Below are 22,597 nucleotides of genomic sequence, written 5' to 3' on the forward strand. Positions count from 1 at the left end.
TGCTTGCCCAGGTAGAGCCCTCTATCCAAAAGTATTCAAAGCCATGGTTCTCCCACACACTTTAATTATTTTACCATATGAAAGTACTGATAAAATACTGGATCAAATAAATGGATGTCTGCAGAAAAAACAGATCCTCCTTTTTGCTCTGGCTTATTTTGTCAACTTTTTTACAGATATATTCACCCTGATGGTCTTCCTTCCACATACACCATCATTCTGATGTTCCGGCTGTTGCCGGACTCACCGACCGAGGCCTTCGATATTTGGCAGGTGTCAAACAAGAATCATAAACCCGAGACCGGTGTCACCATCGACCGTAAGTGAGATATATATATAAATATATTAGTCTTCTGTTGTCTCAGTAATCACACTTCTCATCAGATTCTCATGAAGCCAAATTTTTATTCAGGTTTAGGATTTTGATGTGCTGGCTTGTTCTGACGAATAACTTAGATTTGTTTTTGCTTTGTCAACATTTTAACTGGCCTTGCCACAAAAAAACAACATTTTTATATGTCAGAAAAACAAATAAGAAATCTTTTTTTTTTTTTTTTTTTAATTGCACACATTCTGTTGGAATAAATTGTCAGTGATTTGTTTATAAACTTATAAACTAATCAGTTCCAGTGGATGCTTCCAAGGCCATCATAAATCTTTTGCCATTAAATAACTTTGTGTCAGCCGGTTAGATAACTATATCTGGGTTAGCAAGTTTAAATCAGAAGACTTCATAACAATGGCGATTCCCTCACAGAAATCCACATGTTAAAGTTTGCACACTATCCACACTAATTTCTTTAGACTTGTCAACACATTGTGTCTCCTTTCATTTCTACTAAAGAATTTAAGGGGTAACATCTGAGACAAAGTTGATACTTATATAGCATATCTGAGATCTCCATTGAGAAAGTAATACAATTCTCCTCTAGGCTTCTTTCCCTCCGTCCCAGTAATCCTATAATGCCTAATCCACCACATCCCCTTTAGTCCAACAACTTGTCCTGTCATATCTTTCTATTTACTGTAGATCATTTTGTTTGTTCTCTTCTGTGGTTGTTTTTGGGATATTTAACTCTTTGTTTCTCTATTTTCTCAGCATCCGCCCAAACTGTGTCGTTTTATAATAAGGATCCAACAGGAGAGATCCAACGAGCCACGTTTAAAAATGATCAAGTCAAGAGGATCTTCCATGGAAGCTTCCATAAGGTAAACTGTGCTGTTTTATACATGCTGTTTATGTGGTGTTGTATGTAGTACATCAAACTTCACAGTTGTCTACAGATGATAATCTAGTACGGTTTGTCCTGCAGAAGGTCCTTGTACAATGATTTCTGACGCTCTTTCATAACTGGATTATATCACGGCCTTTAGCACCAATGAGTTGGCTGTGATGAAAATGGTGAAGACTTGTCTGATTTATATTAGTTGGGTTATGCACAAATAATGTTACATGGCCTTTTTTTCAAAATTGGAAATTGGTGGTGATTAGCAAATTGGTGGAGGCGTGTGCCCACTTTCTCCAGCATAACTGGTTCCTATGTCAGCCACGTACACAGAGCCAAACTGTGTGAGGTCTCCAGCAAAGTGGGATCAAAACAAATGTCCATTATGTCTGAATGCAGCAAAACATGCACAGATGTCCACCGATATAGATCAAGGAAGCTGTTTCTTTCAAGAAGACAACGGTCTATTATAAAATTGAGCTTTGATGTGGCAAGCTGCAAAACTTTTACAATGCTCAAGCATTAGTTAAAAATAACAGGTGTAGAAATACAAGACAAGTTCGATGTGTTGTAACATCATGTTGTGGTTTCTTCAGTTCACCACTTCAACCACTTGTTTCAAATTTTGTTTAAACATCAAAGTTTTGTGCATCGTTTTTTATATTCTGTCACTGAATGTGTTCTGCATCCCAGAGCTCATTTGCATATGGTTTGAACTTGGTTAGATCACTGCACTGCTTCTTCAGTCACTTGTTTTTAAAATGGAACTATTTTCATTTGCAAATGAACTGCTATGATTATTATTTGCAATATATTTAAAATATCAAAGTTGCATACATCTTTTTATAATTCTTTCAGTTCGTTCATTGTTTACATTGTTAGCATCACATTGAAGCTAATTTATACCTAGTTTGAACTTGATTACATTGCATGCCATTTATCACATTAACTGTGATGTAGTTGATTAATTAAGATGCAAGTATGTCTCAAAAGGCCAAATCACCTTCATGAGAATCTATAAGCCTATTTGGTAAGGCCAGGAAAAAAAAGTGTTTCCCTGGCAGGCAACCTGGAAAATATTGAATCACTTCTCCATAAACAATTACATCAGAGCACCAGCAGATGCCAAATGCAGAGCAGGTGAAATGCTATGAGCTGATTTATTCGTTCATCCTTATCTTTAGACAGTGTCTCTGTCTGGCCTGGATCTTGCTGGTCCTTCAGGTTGCCTGTCAAAATTGACCACAGGGGAAATTCTTGTGGTTTGAATAAGAAGTGTGCTGGCTTGTTTGTTGTGGTTTTGGCCTGTGTGAACATCCCTGCTGCTTTCTCTAAGTCTTTAGCCTCAGGTGACACATCACCAGTCACTTAAAAGTAAGACTGGATGGTATGACAAGATTCTGCATACCATGATGGATACTGTATGATTGAGCAGGACTGTTTTGCAATATTTGCAAGTGAGAGTGACAAAGAGTAATGTGAAAATATAGAGCAGGACTGTGAGTCCGAAAAAACTCAAGATAAAGAATTTATTAGGTGCTTAGTAGCAAAGAAGAGTTTATGCTAGTATGCCAAGAAATTGCATTAATTTAGAAATCAGTTGAGGTATGTTTATATCAGCTGTCTTTATAATATTTAGTTTTACCATTGTAAGGCTTTGTTTTTTAACTGAAATGGTAAAATAAAGTGAATTTGTGTTTGCTGTGATGCAAGACTTATTTATTTGTTTGGTTCAAATTCAAACTTCAAAATTCAAAAGATTTTCTTTTTTATCATTGTAAAGTGTTAATTTACAAGGTTGGCCAAAGCTGGCATTACTGCATGGCTATTTAGGATTTAAACTATTTTTTCCATTGAGTTTCTTTGCAAGAGACCACAGAGGATGCAAATCTCCCCTGTTGCATCATATGAAAGTTTCTAATGAAAGCAAATGGAGTGGCATAAGCATTCATCTTTGAGCTTGACGAATGGTCCATGCTTCAGATCTTTCCTGCTTGGAAGAAAATAATGTCTGAATTTCAGAAATGAAGATTGTTTTTTAAGAGCTGCATGGTTCTGGCATGTCATCTTCTCATGCAGATGGCTTTTTGGTCTAGATAAACAAATATGATTTAGATTGTCTAGCTTCAGCAGGATTAGAATCGTGTTTTTTTTTTTAGCTGGCTCTGTATGTAATGCAAGTAATGGGAACGGTAAGATTGTAACTCATAAAGGAATATTTCACCCAAAAATGAAATTCTGTCATCATTTTCTCAAACCTGTGTGACTTTCGTTCTTCCGTGGTCTTTTTTTGGAGCCCTGGACAACATCATTATTTAAATGTCCTTGTTTTTTTTCAGAGAAGAAAGTCATTTGGAGAATTATAACAGCATGAGGGTGAGTCAGTGATGACAGAATGTTCATTTCTGAAAATATTTTAACACCAAGCTCTAAATGACCACGAGCGTGTAGAAAGCTCTCGAGCAGCCTAGAGAAAGTGAACGTGGCCAGCAGAGACGTATCATTCTTCAGACATCCTCAGTGGATTTGGCTAAAATGGAGGACAGCTCTGTTTTGAAAGATCTGTCCAAACGTATGGCAGATTTAGTTGAAATGTAGAAGTTGTCTGTTTAAAAGATCCTGCTTCCCTCTGAACGGCCACAGGTGGCCATTAAAGAGGATGTTTGAGGACAGCTGCCAGTGATCAGATCAAAATGTACAAAATCAAATGTTCCAACAAAACTTTAAATAGAAAAACAGTGCGTCAGATTTTAAACAGCAGAGCCTGTGCAAAATATTGAGTGCAGAAAGCCACACTAATAAACCTTTCTTGTTGTTTGGCAGTATGTTGTGCACAGTATGTGAAAATGCTGCATATGTGGAATATCCAGGTGATATATAGTATGGCACTGTGTTTTTCAAAACTGAGGTCTGGGAATCTTCACAGGGCCACAGAAGGACTATAAAAACTGATTTTACAAAGTATTAGTGAAAAGTTTTAACAATTAGAGTATTACTATTTCATTCTGCTTCCTAAAGACTGTACGGAAATTGTGAGATTAATCACTTAATTTTTTCTTTTATAGATAGCACTAGCGTTTAAAAAAAAAAAAAAAAAATCTTTATATAAATTTGGAGCAAAAAATGAAAAATACATATTTTTAGATTATATGTTTACATAATATGTTACAATTTTTGGCACTAGTTTTCAAAAATTAGATGAAAAAAAGATCTGCATAAAGCTTTGTGAATTTTTGTTAATATTTTTTAGATATTTTCACAATCATATTTTTACATATTATATGATAGTATAACAGTTTAATTGGTTTTACAAACAATTATTGTGAGATTAATTCTGATTACTTCGTTCTGTTAAGAGCATTTGTTTTCAACAATAAGTGAAAAATCAGCATAAAGCGCCATTCACCCCAAGAACGATAACTATAAAGATATAAGCATCCACACCAGCGAACGATATTGTGTGTTTATTCTAAGTGCACACGCGTCTGCCACTTTAAATTCTCAAGGGAGCAAATAAAATCATTCTGAAAGTGATTCCAATGATATAGTTTCTCTTTGCCTTCATCGTTATAGATGTGGTGTAGACCCTGCTACCGTTTATTACTGAGAACGATTTTCAGAACTATATCTTTATCGTTAACTTTATAGATATCATCCATGGTGTGAATGGGCCTTAATATTTAGTGAAAAAATGATACTTCATATATTTTTAATAATACTTTTAACTGTTAAAAAAATATTATGAAACATATAAAAAAATAATAATCATCATTTTGTTGTCTCTAATATCACACGGTTGTTTTTAACATATTTTTCTTAGTATGTAGATAGTGTTTATATTTTTTAAAAGAGTGTCCTTCATCATATTAGGTGGTCCTTGACATCAAAAACTTTGAAAACCCCAGTATGAAATGTTCTGTTTCCTATACTAACTGTTTTATTTCTGTGCATTATGCAGTAAGCTGTATTATTCCATATGGAATATAATAATTGAGAACAGGAGAACCCAAGGACCTCCAGGCTAAACAGAAAGCAATCATGTGCCACAGGAACACAGCTTTAGATAATGCATACCACATTGGTGTAGACGTCTAGTGATGTCATGTGAGGTTTGATATTGACAAGGTTTGATAGGCAGTTTGTGACCAGACTCGAAAGAAAACTGGTTTAAGCCCTTACAGAAAGATGGTGGTCTGGCTCCATAACAATCACTTCATCCTTCTAATGAATATCATGTCTTTTTCGCTTTGTTTAGCCCAATAGTGAGGTAAACTTCAGTGTATCTCAGGCCTGCAGCATGTTTACTGATACTGACCAATCCTCTGTGGTCAGATCAGAATCGCATCCCCTCTATTTGCTGACCGCAAATTTCCAATCCATTCCTGATCCATAGCATCAGTCCTGCTTTGAGCTCCTCCATTAGCTTGCGGTGGAGAAATGTGATTACATCGCAGCGTTCAGCTGGCGTTTAAGACTTGGCAGCCCGACGGTCCATGACATATGGAGAAACAACTTCATCATGCACTGTAGTGAACAGGGAATATCAGTGTACATTGATTTGGTGGATCAGAGAGCTGAAACAACTCTGAGGGGGCAATTCAGTAAGAAATACTACGCCAACCTGCAATTACAGGACCAAACACATGACATCCAGCCTGAGCAAAGAAATTAACACAACTGACGAATCAGATGATCCTAGGCCAAGTAGTTTGTACAACCTTGTTTGGTACTTTCACTGTTGGATTTGGTACATGTGAACAGTTTTGCACAGCAAAGTCTCTTGTTAGCTGCTGCTAATTTTTCCCAAATTCTCTTTAGAAATATTTAGTAATGGACTCGCTGTTATCGTCCGTCGCCTTGAGCGTGTCAGGATGAATTTGGTGTTGAAGGTACTTGCTGGTTTTTATATGCGCCTCTGGTCAGAACACTCCTTTTGAACAGAGAGACTCCCAGAAATCCCTAACAAAGGCCTGAAGCTCTTAGAGTTTAAAACAACAGTAGAAAACTGCCAACTGAAGTTCTTCCTTTAAAATGACCCTTGAGTCTGCTATAAGCTTGAACATCTAACTGTCTTCTTTTATTCCAGCTCCACATCTTGGTGTCTTCCAAGAGCGTCAAACTGAATCTGGACTGCCAGGAAGTGGCTGAGAAGGAGATCAAACCAGCCGGAAACACCTCGATGGATGGATATCAAGTGCTCGGAAAGATGTCCAAATCTATTGGATCTAAAGGAGAATCTGCAACAGTGAGCTCAAACGCGAAAACACTGAACACTTTACTCTCTTAGAAATAAAGGTTCCAAAGGAGGGTTTTCACAGCAAAAGCCATAAGAGAACAAATTTTAATTCTCCAAAGAACCTTTTGGTGAAGAGGTCTTAAAATAAAAAACAATTCTGTGTTTGAAGAACATTTTGATAATCCAAATGAATCTTTCCTTTTTTGCAATGAAAAGATTCAATGGATGTTAATGGTTCTTCGTGAAACCATCAATGCCAATAAGAAGCCTTTATTTTTAAGAGCACCTTGGTACAAAAATGAACTTTTGTTATCAAACATTGTCCCTGAGCTCACCGCTCTCACTCTTTCCGGCCTGGATCCTGTTAATGGGCATCTGAGCCCCATACATGAAAATGCAAGCTTTTATCAAAGACACGTGTAACATCCTTTTTCTCTCTGGTTGGGCAGTTTCAGCTCCAGATGTTCGACATTGTGTGCAGTCTGGGCTGGACCAGCAGGGACAGATGTTGTGACCTTCCTTCAATGGTAAGAGAAGACTTTAAGAAAGCCTTTATATGTGAATAAATCACATTGTTTTGCAGCTTTTCAGAACAAACCTGATCTAAACAGTGTGCATCGATCAGCGTTGTGCATGTGAAAATTGTCATTTCTTATGCTATAGTATGTTTTTTTTTTGTAACAATATTTATATTTCAGTCCTTATTAGTTTCAGTTACAATTTCTGAATGTTATTTGAACATGAATTATGGTCTTTATTATGTGTGTCCATTTCAATGGATTTCGATTCGACTGAATCACTGAGAGTTACACGACTTCACATTATATAATGGTGAGCGTTCGACCTACTGGCTACGTTCAGCATCATGACTTCAAATGGTGCAACCTAGCTGGTAAAATTGGTTTGGAAACTAATTCTACACAGAAATTGCTAATAAATTTCACAAATAATTAATTATAATTTTGAAAGTATTTTCTAGTAAAACATACTCCAGTGATCTTTGAAAAATAGCCTCAGCTTTGGATTTCCAAATTTATTTAAGAACTTATGAACAGCTGGTGCAAACCTAGCCAGGGTTACACAAAGGTGAAGAACACAAATGCTGGGTTAAATTTCAGGTACGTATGACCCATGAACCCCACTGTTTGCATCCGACCCTGTGCCTTTGATCATTGTGGCTTTTAGCAAGGCTCTTAACCCCAGACTGCTCCAGAGGGGTTGCTGTTCAGTCACTTTGGATTGAAAACAAATGACAAGTCAGTCGACTCTCACGCATGCCTCTTACATCTTTTTGAGCTACATCCACCCAGGCGGATCTGTCATACTATTTCATATGTTTCTAATGCGTCCTTGTTGACCACATTCAAACATTACATTTAATCTGGCCAAACCGCTCGCTAATGTTAGAGCATTTCCTTTCTTTGATCTCTCCATTTTATTTGGTTTGCAACAACACACAGGTTTTAAAAGAGATGTTTGACTGTCATTCATTTGCGGTTCTTAGTTGTGAAGCGTGAAATTGTTGAATTCAAGTGCCTTTACACAATCACTATGTGTGCCTATTAATGCAAACCATGAGAGCAGCTGTGTCCAAACTCCATCTTCCATACGCAAAATATTATTATGGTACTTCTGACAGTCATAACACAAGAGGTTTTAATCAGCCGTGTTGTAGCTATGTGGCCTGTCCTCACACCCAATGCCAAAGGACACAGAAACAAAGACAAAGATTTATGTGGAAGACATGAGAGTTTTCCAAAACTTTGCCATAGTTGACATCATATGCAAGATCTGCACTGGTGGTGTCATCCATTTTTATTTTTTGGCCGAGGTAATTGTTATGGCTGTTAAGTCTCGCTCAAAGCTTCAGTGACATTTGACCTTATGACCAAATAACCAAATGCTGTGCTGAGAAGCATTTTCATTTGGTCTGTAAAACTTACTGATCTATTTGTGATGGGCAAATCTCTCTTTTTTTTCTGAATTACCAAAAATATGGCAAAAAGTTGTTGTTATAGTATATGTAATTTGGAAACTAAAGTAGGTATCCAGGGAGGCTAGTAGGGAGTTTCATTTGTTTAACCAAAACCAGCCAGTAATCTCCAAAAATGCAAGCATTGGAGCACTTACTAATTTTTAAAGATCGGCCAGAAGCAAGACACCTCTGTATTTGCACAAAAGAAAAGACATAACCTGAAAAGCTTATGTTTTGCATGATGATAAACTGCATTTTAATTTAACCAATTTATTCAGAAATCATCAGGTACATAAGCTCACAAGCGAACTCGCAACATATTTGGCTCAAATAGAATAATGTCTGTGCTAAGGTCAGCTGCTTGAACCTAGAACCTTTTAGTTATCAGCCCGGTCAAGTCAATAACCGCTGTACCTATACAGCGCCTTCCAGAACATATACGTAAATTACTACATGTCCATGAGCTAAACATTCACACAATCCACATATGTCAGGAAATATTTTAGATTATTAATAATTCCTGATGTTGTTGCTTATTCTGCCATTTGTGCTTATATTTTTCGTTTTCTCTGTCATTCAGAGAGATGAATCCAAATGTCCATCTCTTCCCAATGCCTGCACATGCACCTCAGACAGTACAGGGATCCAGGGGCCTCAAGGGCCAGTGGTAAGTCAACTGAAGTGTGCTAATATGGATTGACAGCAAAAGGTTTCAAATGTATAGGACCAGGTTTTTAAATTTTTTTAAGGTGAAAATTGTATTAATATAGTTTGGTTTGAGGTGTTTCATCCTACGAAAAGGCAAGACACTACAGGTGAAGAGGGTATTGATTTTAGCTAATAGATATCACATACTTGTCCAGCTGATTAGTCACAGTATATTAAGACAAAAGCTATATATGACAAGTTTTCTGAAATGTTGTTTAATATGCAACTGAGAGATTGTCTATTTAAAATGCACGGATTAACATAAATACATAATACATAAATAATCTGAACACTGGAGAAATCAAGGTTAAAAATTATTGTTTAATTTTTTGTATAGTAAAATGTTATTACAAAAAACATATATTATATCGCTCATTAATAAACAAAAATACTATAGTTTATAGTGTCTTGCCTTAAAACGTCAAAATTTGAATTCATAGTTAGCATTATGTTCTTATTGATTGGACTGATATCAGGACTGTTTTCTCTGTCATTTCTCCACACATTTTCTTCCTTTCTCAGGGTGCACCTGGAAGTAAAGGACCACGAGGGGAAAGAGGAGAACCCGGTCAAGTCGTGAGTAATCTGCTTATCCTTCTCTGTGAACAGATAATTACAGATAATTCATCAAGTTTATCTACAGGATTGAACGTTGCCATCTTCATACATTGACTCTGTTTGTTCCTGCAGGGTCCGTTGGGCCCACGTGGAGAGATGGGATTGCCCGGTCCGATGGGCCCTCCAGGACCACAGGGACCTAGTGGGCTCTCCATCCCTGGCGAGGCTGTAAGTCCATCTCAATTTTCCTCAGGCATCCATTGTCTCCTCACACATTCAGAAGTCAGTAGCTGGCTGTAAATCCTTCCGCACGCCAAACAGAGATTATTCAGGTTATTTATTATCCCCGGAGTTGTAGCGGAGGCATAACTATGGCAGCGAGCTCTGGATTCAGCATTCCTGCGTGTCTGGGGGCTTTATGCTCATCAGAGCCTGATCCTGCTGCTAGCACACAAATCTCACTGGATTTATTCCCTTCTCCATTTCAGCTGCTGCTTTTTAGAGCTGTTTGCAAGCATCACTATTACTATCGCTCATACATGAGGTCAAGGCTTTGAAATAAACCAGTAAGTCTATGTATTTAACATCAGTATGTAACTCGCTCTGATTCCTCAAATCATGTGGCTTTAGAAGAGGACTACACGATACATACATAAATACATACGTGTATAAAATTGATCTCAAATTGCAGACACTGCAGTTGAATTGAACTGCAAAAAAAAAAAAAAATCTGAATGGTTTAAGAAATTAAAACAAAAGTTATTATAGAAGTTAGACTTTAAGTCAGTATATTTTCATTGAATACTACTGTTAAATAAATATTTTAGGTATAGTAATATTGCTTGTTTATTATTTTAATGTAACAATTTTTACTTTAAATCATTATTTTATAGTCATTGAGTGGATCACAAACAATTGGAAAGGAAAGGATGGTTTGCACTTCCGTGTGAAAAGTACTTTTTCAGCTTTTGTATAATTTGTATTTTCTATTACAACGAAATCACTATTATCGCTATCACAATGTATATCACAGAAAAACGTAATATTGCAATGTCAGTTTTTTCCACTATTGCGCAGTCCCAGTGCTGATGTTGATCTTAGGGATCAGATGTACAGTCATCTCACTATAATCCACATGATTGTGGTTTTAACATGTGACATCTCACCGTGTGGATTTCACTTTAGATTCAAGTTTGTTTAACTTTTACAACTTGAATTTGCCATGTTTAATCGTTTCAAGCTGCTTCATTTGGAAGGAACCTCATGCTATAAAGTGCTTCATGCTATGATAGTTTTGCTAATGTGACTAATGCAGTTATTCTTATCATAATAGTTGTGATGTGGACTTTTCTATAGACCTTAATCAGGTTAGACACCATATTGAATGTAACACAGGTGTAAATGAGTGTGTGAAGAATAGACCTAGAGTATTTACGATGGCACACACTGTGTAAACTTATAAGATAACATCATTTCCACAACTCTCAACTGTTTAATGGAGTTTTTCACGTTTCGTGGACGTTTCGTCATCTGAACAATCTGTACGTGTTAAACAACCGTACAATCCACAGGACGCATTGAACTTCAATTCCTCTCAGCCTCGTTTTGATTCCTGTCAAAAAATAAATATGGCATCACCCTGACCAAGGTTCTCATAGAATGCTTTTTAAAACTTTTTTTAAAACTAAAAATGTCAAACTTCTTCTTAATTGTTATTGTCCTTGGTGTAAACTTGCCTTAAAGTCTTGAATATAGCAACCCTAACACCCTAAGTCATGAGTTCCTGTGGCTCAGTGGTAGAGCATTGAATTAGCAGCGCAAAGGTAGTGGGTTCAATTCTCAAGGATCACACTGTAACAATATAAACTTCACAATCTTCGGGAAGAAGGAGGCGGGAACCAGCAGACAATCAAATAAGATTTTAATAATCAAAATGAACACAAAACAGCGCGTCAGCCCCTCACAGACGACTGACACGCACAAATAAAAACCAAACACAACTAAAACCCAGGCCTGGTCCTCTCTCGTCCTTCACTGTTGTTGCTCCAGTTTTATATCCTTCCATCTCCTCTGTGGGACTCGAGACCGGTGGGTCGAGCAGGTGTCGCTCATCTCCTCGCTCCTGTTCCCACGGCTCTCGACCCTGCCCCCAGTCGTCACACACATGTACTGGTAAAAAAAAAATGTATAGCCTGATTTGGCTAAAAGCATCTGCTAAATGTAAAACCACACACAAAAATGCAGTATGATGGCACTGACTTTGAACAGCCAAACTCTAGATATCTCGTTTCCCCTTTGTTTATGTTCTCTGAACTGATATATGTGTTTCATTTTTCTTTGGATCATGCTGAAGTGCTTTACCAAAGCTTTGGGGGCTCTTTTGACAGGTCTTTCTCCTTTTATTTTCTCCACACAGGGTCGTCCAGGTCCAAAGGGGGATCCAGGCGATGCTGGCTTACCTGGACAGAAAGTAAGTGTTGCTCTGGAGAGCCGCCCGGGTCTTAGGGGGGAAATGGGAGGCTTATTCGCTCTCCGCAGCCTGCGCTACCTCTCTGGATGAGATCCATGTGGCAAACATTAGATCATAACTCAGGAGGGGGGATGGCTGGGAGGCAGCGCTGAACAATAGTTGTAGATCACGCCACGAGATAAAATGTGGGTTGAGGCTGTAATTGCGCTGAGTCCTAATCAGTGCCACTTTGTGGTTCCCCATTAAACTCTCCCATTCTAGTTTGTTGGACTGTTTAAACTTTAGGGCATGTGTGGAGCTAGTGAAGAGGATCTTGAGATTGATTTTGGTGATGGTTTTGTAGACATAGTATGTAATATCTTAAACAAGACAAACAGCAGAATTGGTTTGGGTTGCACTATATATTGTAAATGAACTTTATGGCATCATTTATTCACTCTCATGTTCTTCCAAAACTGTATTTCTTTCATGCAACGCAACAGGAGATGTTTTGCAGAATCTTTCATGCTTTGATTTAAAAGAAAAAGACACCATAAAAATGTATCATAAAATCCCATACGACTTGTGCGCTGTATTCCAGTCTGAAGCCAACTATAACATATTATATAACCGAATAAATTACTATACAAATAGAAGTGATAGCTGCAAAGCAAGTGATTTAATGATATAATTAAAACATTTTTTGTGTGTGTGGTCTATTTTTAGAGCCATTAAAAAATATATATAATTATACAAATTATATAAAGAATATATGAAATAAAATAAATGTAAAAATATAATCTTGTATAGCTGTACTATCTTTAAATATTCCGATTGTAATATTTTTTTATTATTAGGATTTATTATATTTTTGTATATATTTTTAATTTCATATAATAATTAATTCTGGCATCTTTACATGTCTTTTTGAAACTGTGAGATGTTATGTATGTATGAGTATTTTTTATTTTTTTTTAAAGACACCACTAAAGTCCACACACATTGTGGTTTGTATCCAGGAGCCGAACAAAAGCCGAATGATAACTTTGTGACTGAATAAATCCCTATTAACATGAGACTTCACAGCTACAGAGGGAGGGTGATATTTTTGGCAAATAAAAACTTCATTTTCAGTCTGTTCCCAAAGACTTATAGATTTTTTATAGTGATATTTTTCATTTTTTTTTAAGCTTGAAAGCTTCAGTGGCCATTATGTAAAAGAACACAATGAACATTTATCTAAGGAAAACCTGGACGACTTGGAATGACAAGGTGATATGATTATGTGATAAATTACAATCAAAAAACATAGAAATGCGCATAGGTTCCTGGCTGGTTCCTCTGAAAAAATAAAACCTGGCAGTGCAACCCTAATGCAGTTTAAACGCAGGAGAGATGTTTATTTGTGTTAATTATCAAATAAAGAGGGAGACATAGAAAGGCAGACATTTTTTCTCACTGTTGTGGTTTTGTAAATTCTCCAGGACAGGCTGGGATATCTGATCCCTCTTAATGAAGAGTGGGCCGAGTTGAACAGGTGACCATGTTGGAGGAGTTGCTATAACAACATGCATTTAATGACTTGCAGAGAATGCAGCCAGAGTTTATAACGGCCAGTAAAACGGATCTGGAATATATTAAGTACCCTGTAAATCTAATGCCAAGACATCAAAGGAGAAGCAGGATTGACAAAAAGAAAGAAAGAAAGAAATCTAGCAAGAAGGAAATGGAAGGATATCTTGTGTGTTGGTGGGGAATTGTTTGTGGAAAGTAGTTTGATTTGTTTGGTCGGAGGTAAGCGACCTGTGCTAATGTGAACCTGGTGTGAGACTCTGGCACTGAGACTGTTAGTTTCAGCTTTTGCTTTTTCTTCCGTTCTTTCTCTAAGGGTCCACCGGGGCCGGCTGGTGCCATTGGGCCTATTGGACCGGCTGGAATACGGGTGAGTGAAGACTGTTCAGTGTACACATTAGAGTGATTCTCATAAAAATGTATTTTTTTAAGCATTATTTACCCTAAAATCAAATGAAATTTTTTTTTTTATTTAATGTCATTTTAGTTGGTGATATTATAATATTTTATATAAACCATTAAGACATTTCTTACTTATATTAAGTGAACTATATATTATTTAAAAGTATGTTTTATACATTTGCAAATTAATTTATTCTTAAATAATGAATAGCTGTAGTGCCTTATTTTAAATAACTATTATTAAAATGTATAATATTTTTGTTAGAATAAAATATGCATTCTTCCATTGTTTTTTTTATCAAATATATTAACAATAATAATGATGAAAATAATACTAATAATACTAAAGCATTTTAATAATAATAATTATTATTATACTGTAAATAACTTATACTTTGTTGTTTTAAAATAGCTTTTTTTCATACTTGCATATATAAGTAATGTACAGTAGAGTTGAGAATTCTTCTAATTATTTAAATCTATAACTGAATTTTTTTCTTTAAATAATTAAATTCAATAATTTTCATAACAATTAAGCACATTTCCCTGTAATACAGTAATAAAAAATAATATCACAATGCTAAATATCTCAAATGTCCTTAAAATAGGCTTCATGTTCTTTATTTTCATTTGGGGCACAAATAATACACAGATGTTTCTTCGAGAATCACATTAAGATGTGATTCATCTGAACGAACATGTGTGTTATCAGTCTTATGTGGATCTATACATGTATGTTATCAACACAGGGACCCCCAGGGAAGGAGGGACCCCCAGGACCCATGGGCCCACAAGGACCAATGGTATGTACTTTTTCTTTTTTAAACTTGTTTTCTTTTACTCAGATGTGAGACTGTATTGCAGACATCTGTTTTGCTGAAGACCAGAGCTGTTATTCTTTTGTTCAGGGACCCCCGGGATCCCCTGGAATGCCGGGACCTACTGGAAAGCCTGGAAAGAATGGAGATACAGGTGTTCCGGTATGAAACCTTTTGGTTTTGATGAACATATACAACAGCACGACACTGACACTGACACTAATTTGCTAAATTGGTCAGAAAAAAAGAAAACAACAATCTTTTGAATGTATCTGTTGTTTGAGAGCTGAAGTCTCCTGCTGATATTCTTTCTGAGAAAAAGACCCCAGTAAACTCATCTGTGTTTCTTCTAGACCTCTGAAACTGTGCACAGATTTGCCAAGATGTAGTGAAATCAGAAATTTCAGTATGAACTTTAGCATTTCTCATCAAATGATCTGATCTGCTGTTTATATTCATTTTACAGATGAGCACCCGCTGTATAACAACTAGTGACGCTGTTTTTAGTCTTTTACTTCTTTTCAAAGAAACATCTGATTCAAAGTTTCTTTTAATAGTTAATTGTTTAGTCTTACAAAACACTAGTGGCACCTTTCTGTGAGAGTTAAGAAAGGAAATAGTCTAATGCGATCCACATTGTTTGCAATTCAGTTCACTAAATATTTACTCACTGAAATGCACAGTGCGGTTGTGGGCATAAGTAAGGAGTAAGCAAGTGATTTTAGTTCATGTTTGGATGTGTCATAGTCTATTTAAAGAGAAATATGATTTTCATTCATGCAGGGACCTTCTGGGGTTAAAGGAGACAAAGGAGACAGAGTGAGTGATGATTTTAATATGCTTTCATCATTTCACGAGAGTTTGAGTGGAGGAGACATTAACATCTCGTATTCATCCTCCTAGGGAGACATCGCATCCCAGAGCATGATGCGCTCTATTGCCAGACAAGTGTGTGAACAGCTCGTGAACGGTAACGCATTTCATCCAGTAGACTGTTCTGAGGCAAAAAATGACTTAGAAAAGTGCATGCAAGGTTTTTTGCAATTCAGGCAATAAAGTATACTGTGAATATACACTACTGCTCAAAAGTCTGCTTACCAGGACCACTTTTATTCAATAAAAAATACAGTGAAAACAATGTAAAAAATTGAATAATATTACAATTTATTCCTTTGATGTGCAGCTGTATTTTCAACATCTTTCCTCCAGTCTTCAGTGTCACATGATCCTTCAGAAATCAATTTAATATGCTGATTTACTGCTCAAGTAATATTTCTGATGATTATCAATGTTGAAAACAGTTGTGCAGCTTCATACTTTTGTGGAAACGCCTATTTTTTTCTTCATTCTTTGATAATTAAAAAGTTCAAAGGAACAGTATTTTATTTGAAACAGAATCTTTTGTAAAGGTTGTAAATTACTGTCACTTTTGATCAGTTTACCATGCCCTTGCTCAATAAAAATGTTTTATTCTTTCTAACCCCAAACTTTTAAACAGTAGTGTACTCATGTCTGAAAGATGTTATGAGACATGATGTTCAGATGATCCCAAGGGTTACATTTCATGCAAATCTGCTGTTTCGTGGTTTACATTATACAGGACAAATGGGTCGATTCAACGAAGTGCTGAACCAGATCCCCAGCAACTATCACAGCAACAGCCCAGGGCCGTCTGGCCCCCCTGGACCTCCCGGACCCATGGGACCACGCGGAGAGCCTGGTCGGATAGGCAGAAACGGCCTTCCCGGAAGTCCAGGATTGCCTGGTCAACAGGGAGAACGAGGTACCTGAAACAACATCCAAACCAAAACAGAAACAGAAACCCGTGCCAAATATAACCATGTGATTTTAATCAGCCTCAAGAACTATGGTTAGTTTGGACCACTGCCCTTGCCGTACAGTATATGTAGAAATGCTAAGACAAATAACTGATGCCTATTGAGCTGCCGTGCGGTTTGCTGTCTAAATGAATAGGAAACACTCTCTCATACACTTAAAAGTAAAGGTTCTTTATTGGCATTGATGGTTCCATGAAGAACCTTTTACTTTCATAGAATCTTTCCATTCCACAAAAGCTTCTTAATTGTGGAAAAATGTTCTTCACACACACAAAAAAATGGTTCTTTTAAGAATTGTTCTTTATGGAACCCTTTATAAAATCTTGCTGCAATAGTTTAGGTAAGACATTCGGCTATGGCACATTTAGCAATGTGTTGCAGATTCTATGTGTGTGTGGATTTATATATCTGTGTTTGTGTGTGTTTTCATTAGGACCAGCCGGAGAAAAGGGAGACAGAGGAAGTCCAGGCATCGGAGAGAAAGGACAGAGAGGAGCCACTGGACCACCTGGTATGTTTCATGTGCTGAAACCTAGCTCACTGCAGCTCATTTAGAGGAGGAATACAGTCCTGAAAAACTTGGAAATATCCCCCTTTTTCTTAGAAGGAGATTATGCTATATTTGAACTCACATCCACCACTTTCATTTTTAGACGCACAGAGCTGTTGGATGTGTTGCGTTTTAAGTTACGTAACACTTAAAAAATGAGCGGACATAACTCTTCCAGACTTTTCCCTCAAAGAAACTATGTCAAGTTAAATCACAGTTATATTGCGCTTCATACAATACAGATTTTTTTCAAAGCAGCTTCACAGAAATAAAAAAAGAAGTGTTGTAAAATTTCAACACTAATAAAATTATGTCCATTTCAGCCGTAAAGCAGCTGTACATAAGATAATAAAGCCATTATTCAGGTAGACATTCATGTTTGATTTGATTGAGTGTCGATGTTAAAAAGTTCATTAGTTCTGAAAAAATTGAATGCAGCTATAAAGCAGCTCTAAAGAAAACAATAGTGCCATTACTCAGATTAGATAAGTTCGGTGTTGATTCAGTTTTTTTTAGTAACTGTGAAAGTAAAGTTCCTCTATAATGATAAACTTTATTGAGGAATGAAAGAAAGCTGTGCTGGAGAAAATAGTGTCATTATCCAGTTCAGTATCAGTGCTGTCAAATCGAAAAGAAATGTGAAAATCAGTTCTCTTTTAAGCCCTTTTTCCTAGACAGAAACCTGTTTGCAAACAGTCATTGTTTATGCAATTCTGTTTGGTGATGACAATGGTACAGAGATTTATTTAAACTGAACATTTACACTGCAGATGAAAAAAAAATGTTTGTATGATTTCATGCTACAATTAATATAAAAAAAAATAAAATAAAAGAATGTCAATGTGACAGTCAATGTGAAATTACACAAGTGTAATTTCTGGAAGCTAATTATCTTTAAATCAACATTTAAAGGTTGTTTCTGAGGCAATATTTTTCCTGATTTCTGTAGGCCCACCTGGTGAGTCCAGAATGGGCCCTCCTGGTTCAAGCGGCCCTCCGGGCAACCGCGGTCCACCTGGTCGCAACGGTCTTGCCGGTATTAGTGGTCCACCCGGCCCGCCTGGCTACTGTGACTCCTCTCAGTGTGTCGGTATGCAATATGACAGACAAGGTTACAGAGGTACGTCCCTCATGTTCTAGCTGTGCCCAGTGCATGACAGTAGAAATAACATTAATAGCATGTGTAGTGTAACAAAGTGCGTGAACTGAGCAGAAGATGATGTAGCTAGTTACTGCTGAATAATTAATTTGACCAAACTTTTCAAAAACATGCATGAGTCATATTTCACTCCAAAATCAAAAATACAAAAAATAAAGCGCAGCCATTTTTTTTTTTGCTCACCAAGGCTGCTTTTGTTTGACTAAAATATTGAGACATATTTTGAAATATTTGCAATTTAAAATAACTGTTTTCTATTGTAATATGTTTTAAAATGTAATTTAATCCTGTGATGCAAAGCCTGATTTCTAGCAGCTATCACTGCAGTCTACAGTGTTACTTCTAATTCATGCATTTTAATGAATGAAATAAGATATTAATAATTGTCTGTAAAAGCCATATGCTAACTTTGAGGTCAAAATTGTTATTTAATAAGTCAGTTGTTACAAAGACATTAAATTAACTTTTCTTTTGATTTTGGAAGGTAATATTATCCAGATTTTTACCCTCTTTAGTGTCACAGTATCAGAAGCTAATTTTGAGTTTGTGATTTGTCTGGCAAAGAATTCTAACCCCCTCTTTGACCTGTTTCAGGTTCATAAACTTTCTAAACCAGCTGTGCTGCTTACACTTTGAAATCCTGAGAAAATCACATGTTATTGGGCTCTGTGCAGATAACCAACCACGGAGATGATTAAGCGAACACTATTGAGCAAAAGCAAACAAACAAACAGATAAAAGCAACAAACAGATCACGATCTGCGGATGGGTACTAACCACGACTCACAGCCACGGGCATCAGTGACGGCAGTCAAAACAACCGAAAATAAGCTGCAGTCGGCTGGAGACGCATGACCAAAACACACAAAAACACACCAGCAGCCACAACAAATACTAACCAGGTGGATCTGTAGCCAAAACAACTGTCATATAGCATGTTAACTCCAAGAGTTGTTGTTTATCTGGACATAAACTAATCATGCCTAGTAAGTAAAGCCCAGTCCACTAAAAACAATAGTTTTAACCCCAGTAGTGAGCTTGAGTTCAACTGCTTGCATAATGCTGACACTAGTGCCTCTTATTTTACTGCGTGCCTTAAGTGATCTCACAGACATTTGCTCAGGGCCAGTTTCTTTTTGTCCACCGGACCCTGGAGGTTTCTTTTCTTTTCTCCTTTAGTATCTACACACTCATCTTGCAAGTTTGATTTCCTAAAGGTTCATTTCTGTATCAGAGAGATCATTTCTCTTTCATTTGGCTGGAAGTAAGGGTTTAGAAGATCATGAGTGTGTGGTTGAATTATTGAGTATTCGGTTCTCATGTTGATATTTTTCTTTAGCAGGCAAATATGACCATATCAGCAGACATTAGTTTTGATAGTAATTTTACTACTTCTATAAACAAAGGATGAATTCAGGTACCAGGCAACTTTTTTGTCCAATTGGAAAAAATGGTCCAATTATCCTGAATTAACCCTATATACAAACATTGGGGTCCCAAAGTCTGAAACCTCATTGATTTTTTATTTTGGTTTTTTAATCTGGAAAACAATGTTTTGAGATTTTGAAGCTTGTGGTTTCATTTGAATCTTATGTATTTGGCAGACACTTTTATTCAAGTTGGTTAGATTGTATTCAAATTATTTATGTTGTCAGCATGTGCACTGGCTAGGAATTGAACCCATGACCTTGTGTGAGTTGTAGGGAAAAAAAAGTTGAAGATCTTTCATCTAATTAGTAATTTAAAAAATTGTGGTGTAATTTGGAAGGACTTTCACTTGAGGTTTCAGGCTTTTAGACCCTGCTGTGTGTAAAGTACATACATAAAGCTCTGACCCATTTTCAACTCATCGACAAGCAGTTTCTAACCCCTTCCACTTACCGTAGCCAGACTGAGAACATTTTAAGAAATTTGTTTGTTGAGTGACTCAATTGGCCATTGCCGTATTTCCAAGCAGAACAGTTTCCACCTGATGCCGAGCAAATAGTCCCAATCCCAGAAGAAGACTTTGAGATCTCACCAAACCAACGGCGCAAGCGGTCACTGCCAGAGACGGGATCTGAAAGGAAAGATTGATTTAAAAAAAAAAGGTGGGGGGCGGGGTTCATTGGCTCATGTAATTTGTTTGTTGACATTTTGACGGCTTGTACAGATAATTTAACCATTCAAACCGTGTGTGAATTCAGCAGATCAGACGCATGAATCTCCTAATATAACCTCAAAGCTTCTTTCTGTACTCCATCGCTTGTAAAATCGCATTGAATATGTGTCCGATTGGAATCACTGACGTGTCACACATCGCAGCGTGCAGGTGAAAGGTGTTTGATAATTTATTAACTTTGAAGGGTTTCCAAAGATCATCGCCTCTTCCAGCCATCTGCATAATCACCAATCATCATTTATGTACCAATACACATTATTATCCATTTTTGTCTTCATTCACCTGAGAGATTGTCTTTGTTTTTTTTTTTTGTTTTTTGTTTTTTTTAAACATCTGCAGTAAAACATGCCCTCCATCACGATATTATAAATCAGATATTGATCATATTGGATGAATGTTTGATTTAAGCTCACAGCTGACTTTACCAAAGGTGGAATTGCATGTCTGTGGTGTATATTTAGTATGTATTTTTGTTTTTTATTTTCATTTGTAGTTGTTTCTTTTCCTTTTTTAATCCAGAATATAGTTGTTGTAATTGTTGTTTTATCGGTATCAAATGCAGTTTTGGCATTTGCGCGCAAGACTATATATATAGTATTGCTGCTTCATGTTTGTAACTGCACATTGTGAATTCCACAGCCTTATTTTCTTATTTATTTCTGAAACAGAGGAGGCATTTTTCAATAAAACTACTGAAAATATTAAATGTGCCTTTTTATTCTTGCAAAAGATTCGCATTTCATTGCTGGTGTTATTTGATAAAGGGCTCATGAGATCCAAATGCTGGCTTTTAGTCCATGCATGAGATCTAAAATTTAGTATGTTACTAAAACTTGAAAGAATTTAAAAAGTAACTTTATTGCTTTCAAGCCTACATGAAAGGTTATTGGCTTTGATTTGTCTTACCCCAACCTTCTGGTTTCAAAAGGTAATGCTACAAAAAGAATAGTTACACATTTGACCTAATTGTCTGATTTTACTATTTTAGCCCAATCAAGATAATTACCCATGACATCAATTTGTAGGGAATCAGAAGGGAAAATTCTAAACATTACACTTGTGTTTGTGTGTTTCTACTAAACAAAACCGTAAATCGAGTGGTTATGACGTCATTGGCAGGTGACACAATTACACTTTGGACATGGTCCGTGTCACTAGTTAAAATCGCTTATTTCTCAGGATTTAAACATTTGGGATCATGCAAGTATCAGCATATATAACACTGTTCTAGTGGTTTTGGGATATTTTAATAAAAATAATTCTTACACATTGTGCCCTTAATTTGATACTTTAACATTTTGTTCAACATAAATTTGATGACCAGTTTGTCTCAGAATTTGAGACACACACACATGAATCAGCTGAATTGTTGAACGGAATAAATTGCAAAAAATGTATGGAGAAAAAAATAAAGTTATCAGCACAGTGGCCGCATTGTAAGTATTGTAATAATTATTGCATTTATTTCCTGTGACCAATACAGCTTGTTTTCATTCTCGGGCCATAAAGCACATTGATTCTTCTTTTTGCATTCAAGTATTTTTTTTTTATCAAATTAAGCACAAATTCATCTGCTTCATATTGAAGGGAGCAGATTTGATCTTTGCAGCCATTGTAATTCGGGAACTAAATTTCACATGACAAATATTAAACGCATGTGTACAAAGTCTCTTTTTCCCATAAGGAACCACTTCAGAATGGACTGGAAGCTTCTATTAAGGACTTCATTGATTTATTGCCAAAATTGTTGCATAATAGCCCACATTTAATGTTGTTCAGACACATGAATGTGTCCACAGTCCAGATAAGTTCACTGATTTAGAGAAGCGTCTCATAACTGTGAGCAGCTTCCAGCAGCGCCGGTCTGGAATTTAATTTGAAAGGCATGACGGATCTGACGGCGGTACTACAGTGTTCGGCAATGGACGTGTTTGAAGTCTGTCCA

General features: G+C 36.5%; 1 protein-coding gene across 6 annotated transcripts in view; it reads left to right on the forward strand.

Annotated features, from left to right (window-relative positions):
* The window catches only part of col12a1b (collagen, type XII, alpha 1b), a 69,111-nt gene extending 47,753 nt beyond the window's left edge, over positions 1-21,358 (forward strand). For 4 of the 6 annotated variants that reach the window (XM_052586393.1, XM_052586388.1, XM_052586389.1 and 1 more), the window contains 17 exons: positions 177-319; positions 1,100-1,209; positions 6,313-6,471; positions 6,912-6,989; positions 9,018-9,104; positions 9,668-9,721; positions 9,836-9,931; positions 12,120-12,173; positions 14,041-14,094; positions 14,876-14,929; positions 15,035-15,106; positions 15,728-15,763; positions 15,848-15,914; positions 16,545-16,727; positions 17,216-17,293; positions 18,282-18,452; positions 20,449-21,358. In XM_052586393.1, coding sequence (XP_052442353.1) covers positions 177-319; positions 1,100-1,209; positions 6,313-6,471; positions 6,912-6,989; positions 9,018-9,104; positions 9,668-9,721; positions 9,836-9,931; positions 12,120-12,173; positions 14,041-14,094; positions 14,876-14,929; positions 15,035-15,106; positions 15,728-15,763; positions 15,848-15,914; positions 16,545-16,727; positions 17,216-17,293; positions 18,282-18,452; positions 20,449-20,567 — 1,615 coding nt within the window. In that variant the 3' untranslated portion in view covers positions 20,568-21,358. Of the gene's footprint in view, positions 1-176; positions 320-1,099; positions 1,210-6,312; positions 6,472-6,911; positions 6,990-9,017; positions 9,105-9,667; positions 9,722-9,835; positions 9,932-12,119; positions 12,174-14,040; positions 14,095-14,875; positions 14,930-15,034; positions 15,107-15,727; positions 15,764-15,847; positions 15,915-16,544; positions 16,728-17,215; positions 17,294-18,281; positions 18,453-19,085 lie in introns of all 6 variants that reach the window. The other 2 variants (XM_052586390.1, XM_052586391.1) reach the window with 1 other exon arrangement.
* Positions 21,359-22,597: the final 1,239 nt, after the last annotated feature.

The sequence above is a fragment of the Carassius gibelio genome, chromosome B20, assembly GCF_023724105.1.
Source record: "Carassius gibelio isolate Cgi1373 ecotype wild population from Czech Republic chromosome B20, carGib1.2-hapl.c, whole genome shotgun sequence".
Taxonomy (NCBI): domain Eukaryota; kingdom Metazoa; phylum Chordata; class Actinopteri; order Cypriniformes; family Cyprinidae; genus Carassius; species Carassius gibelio.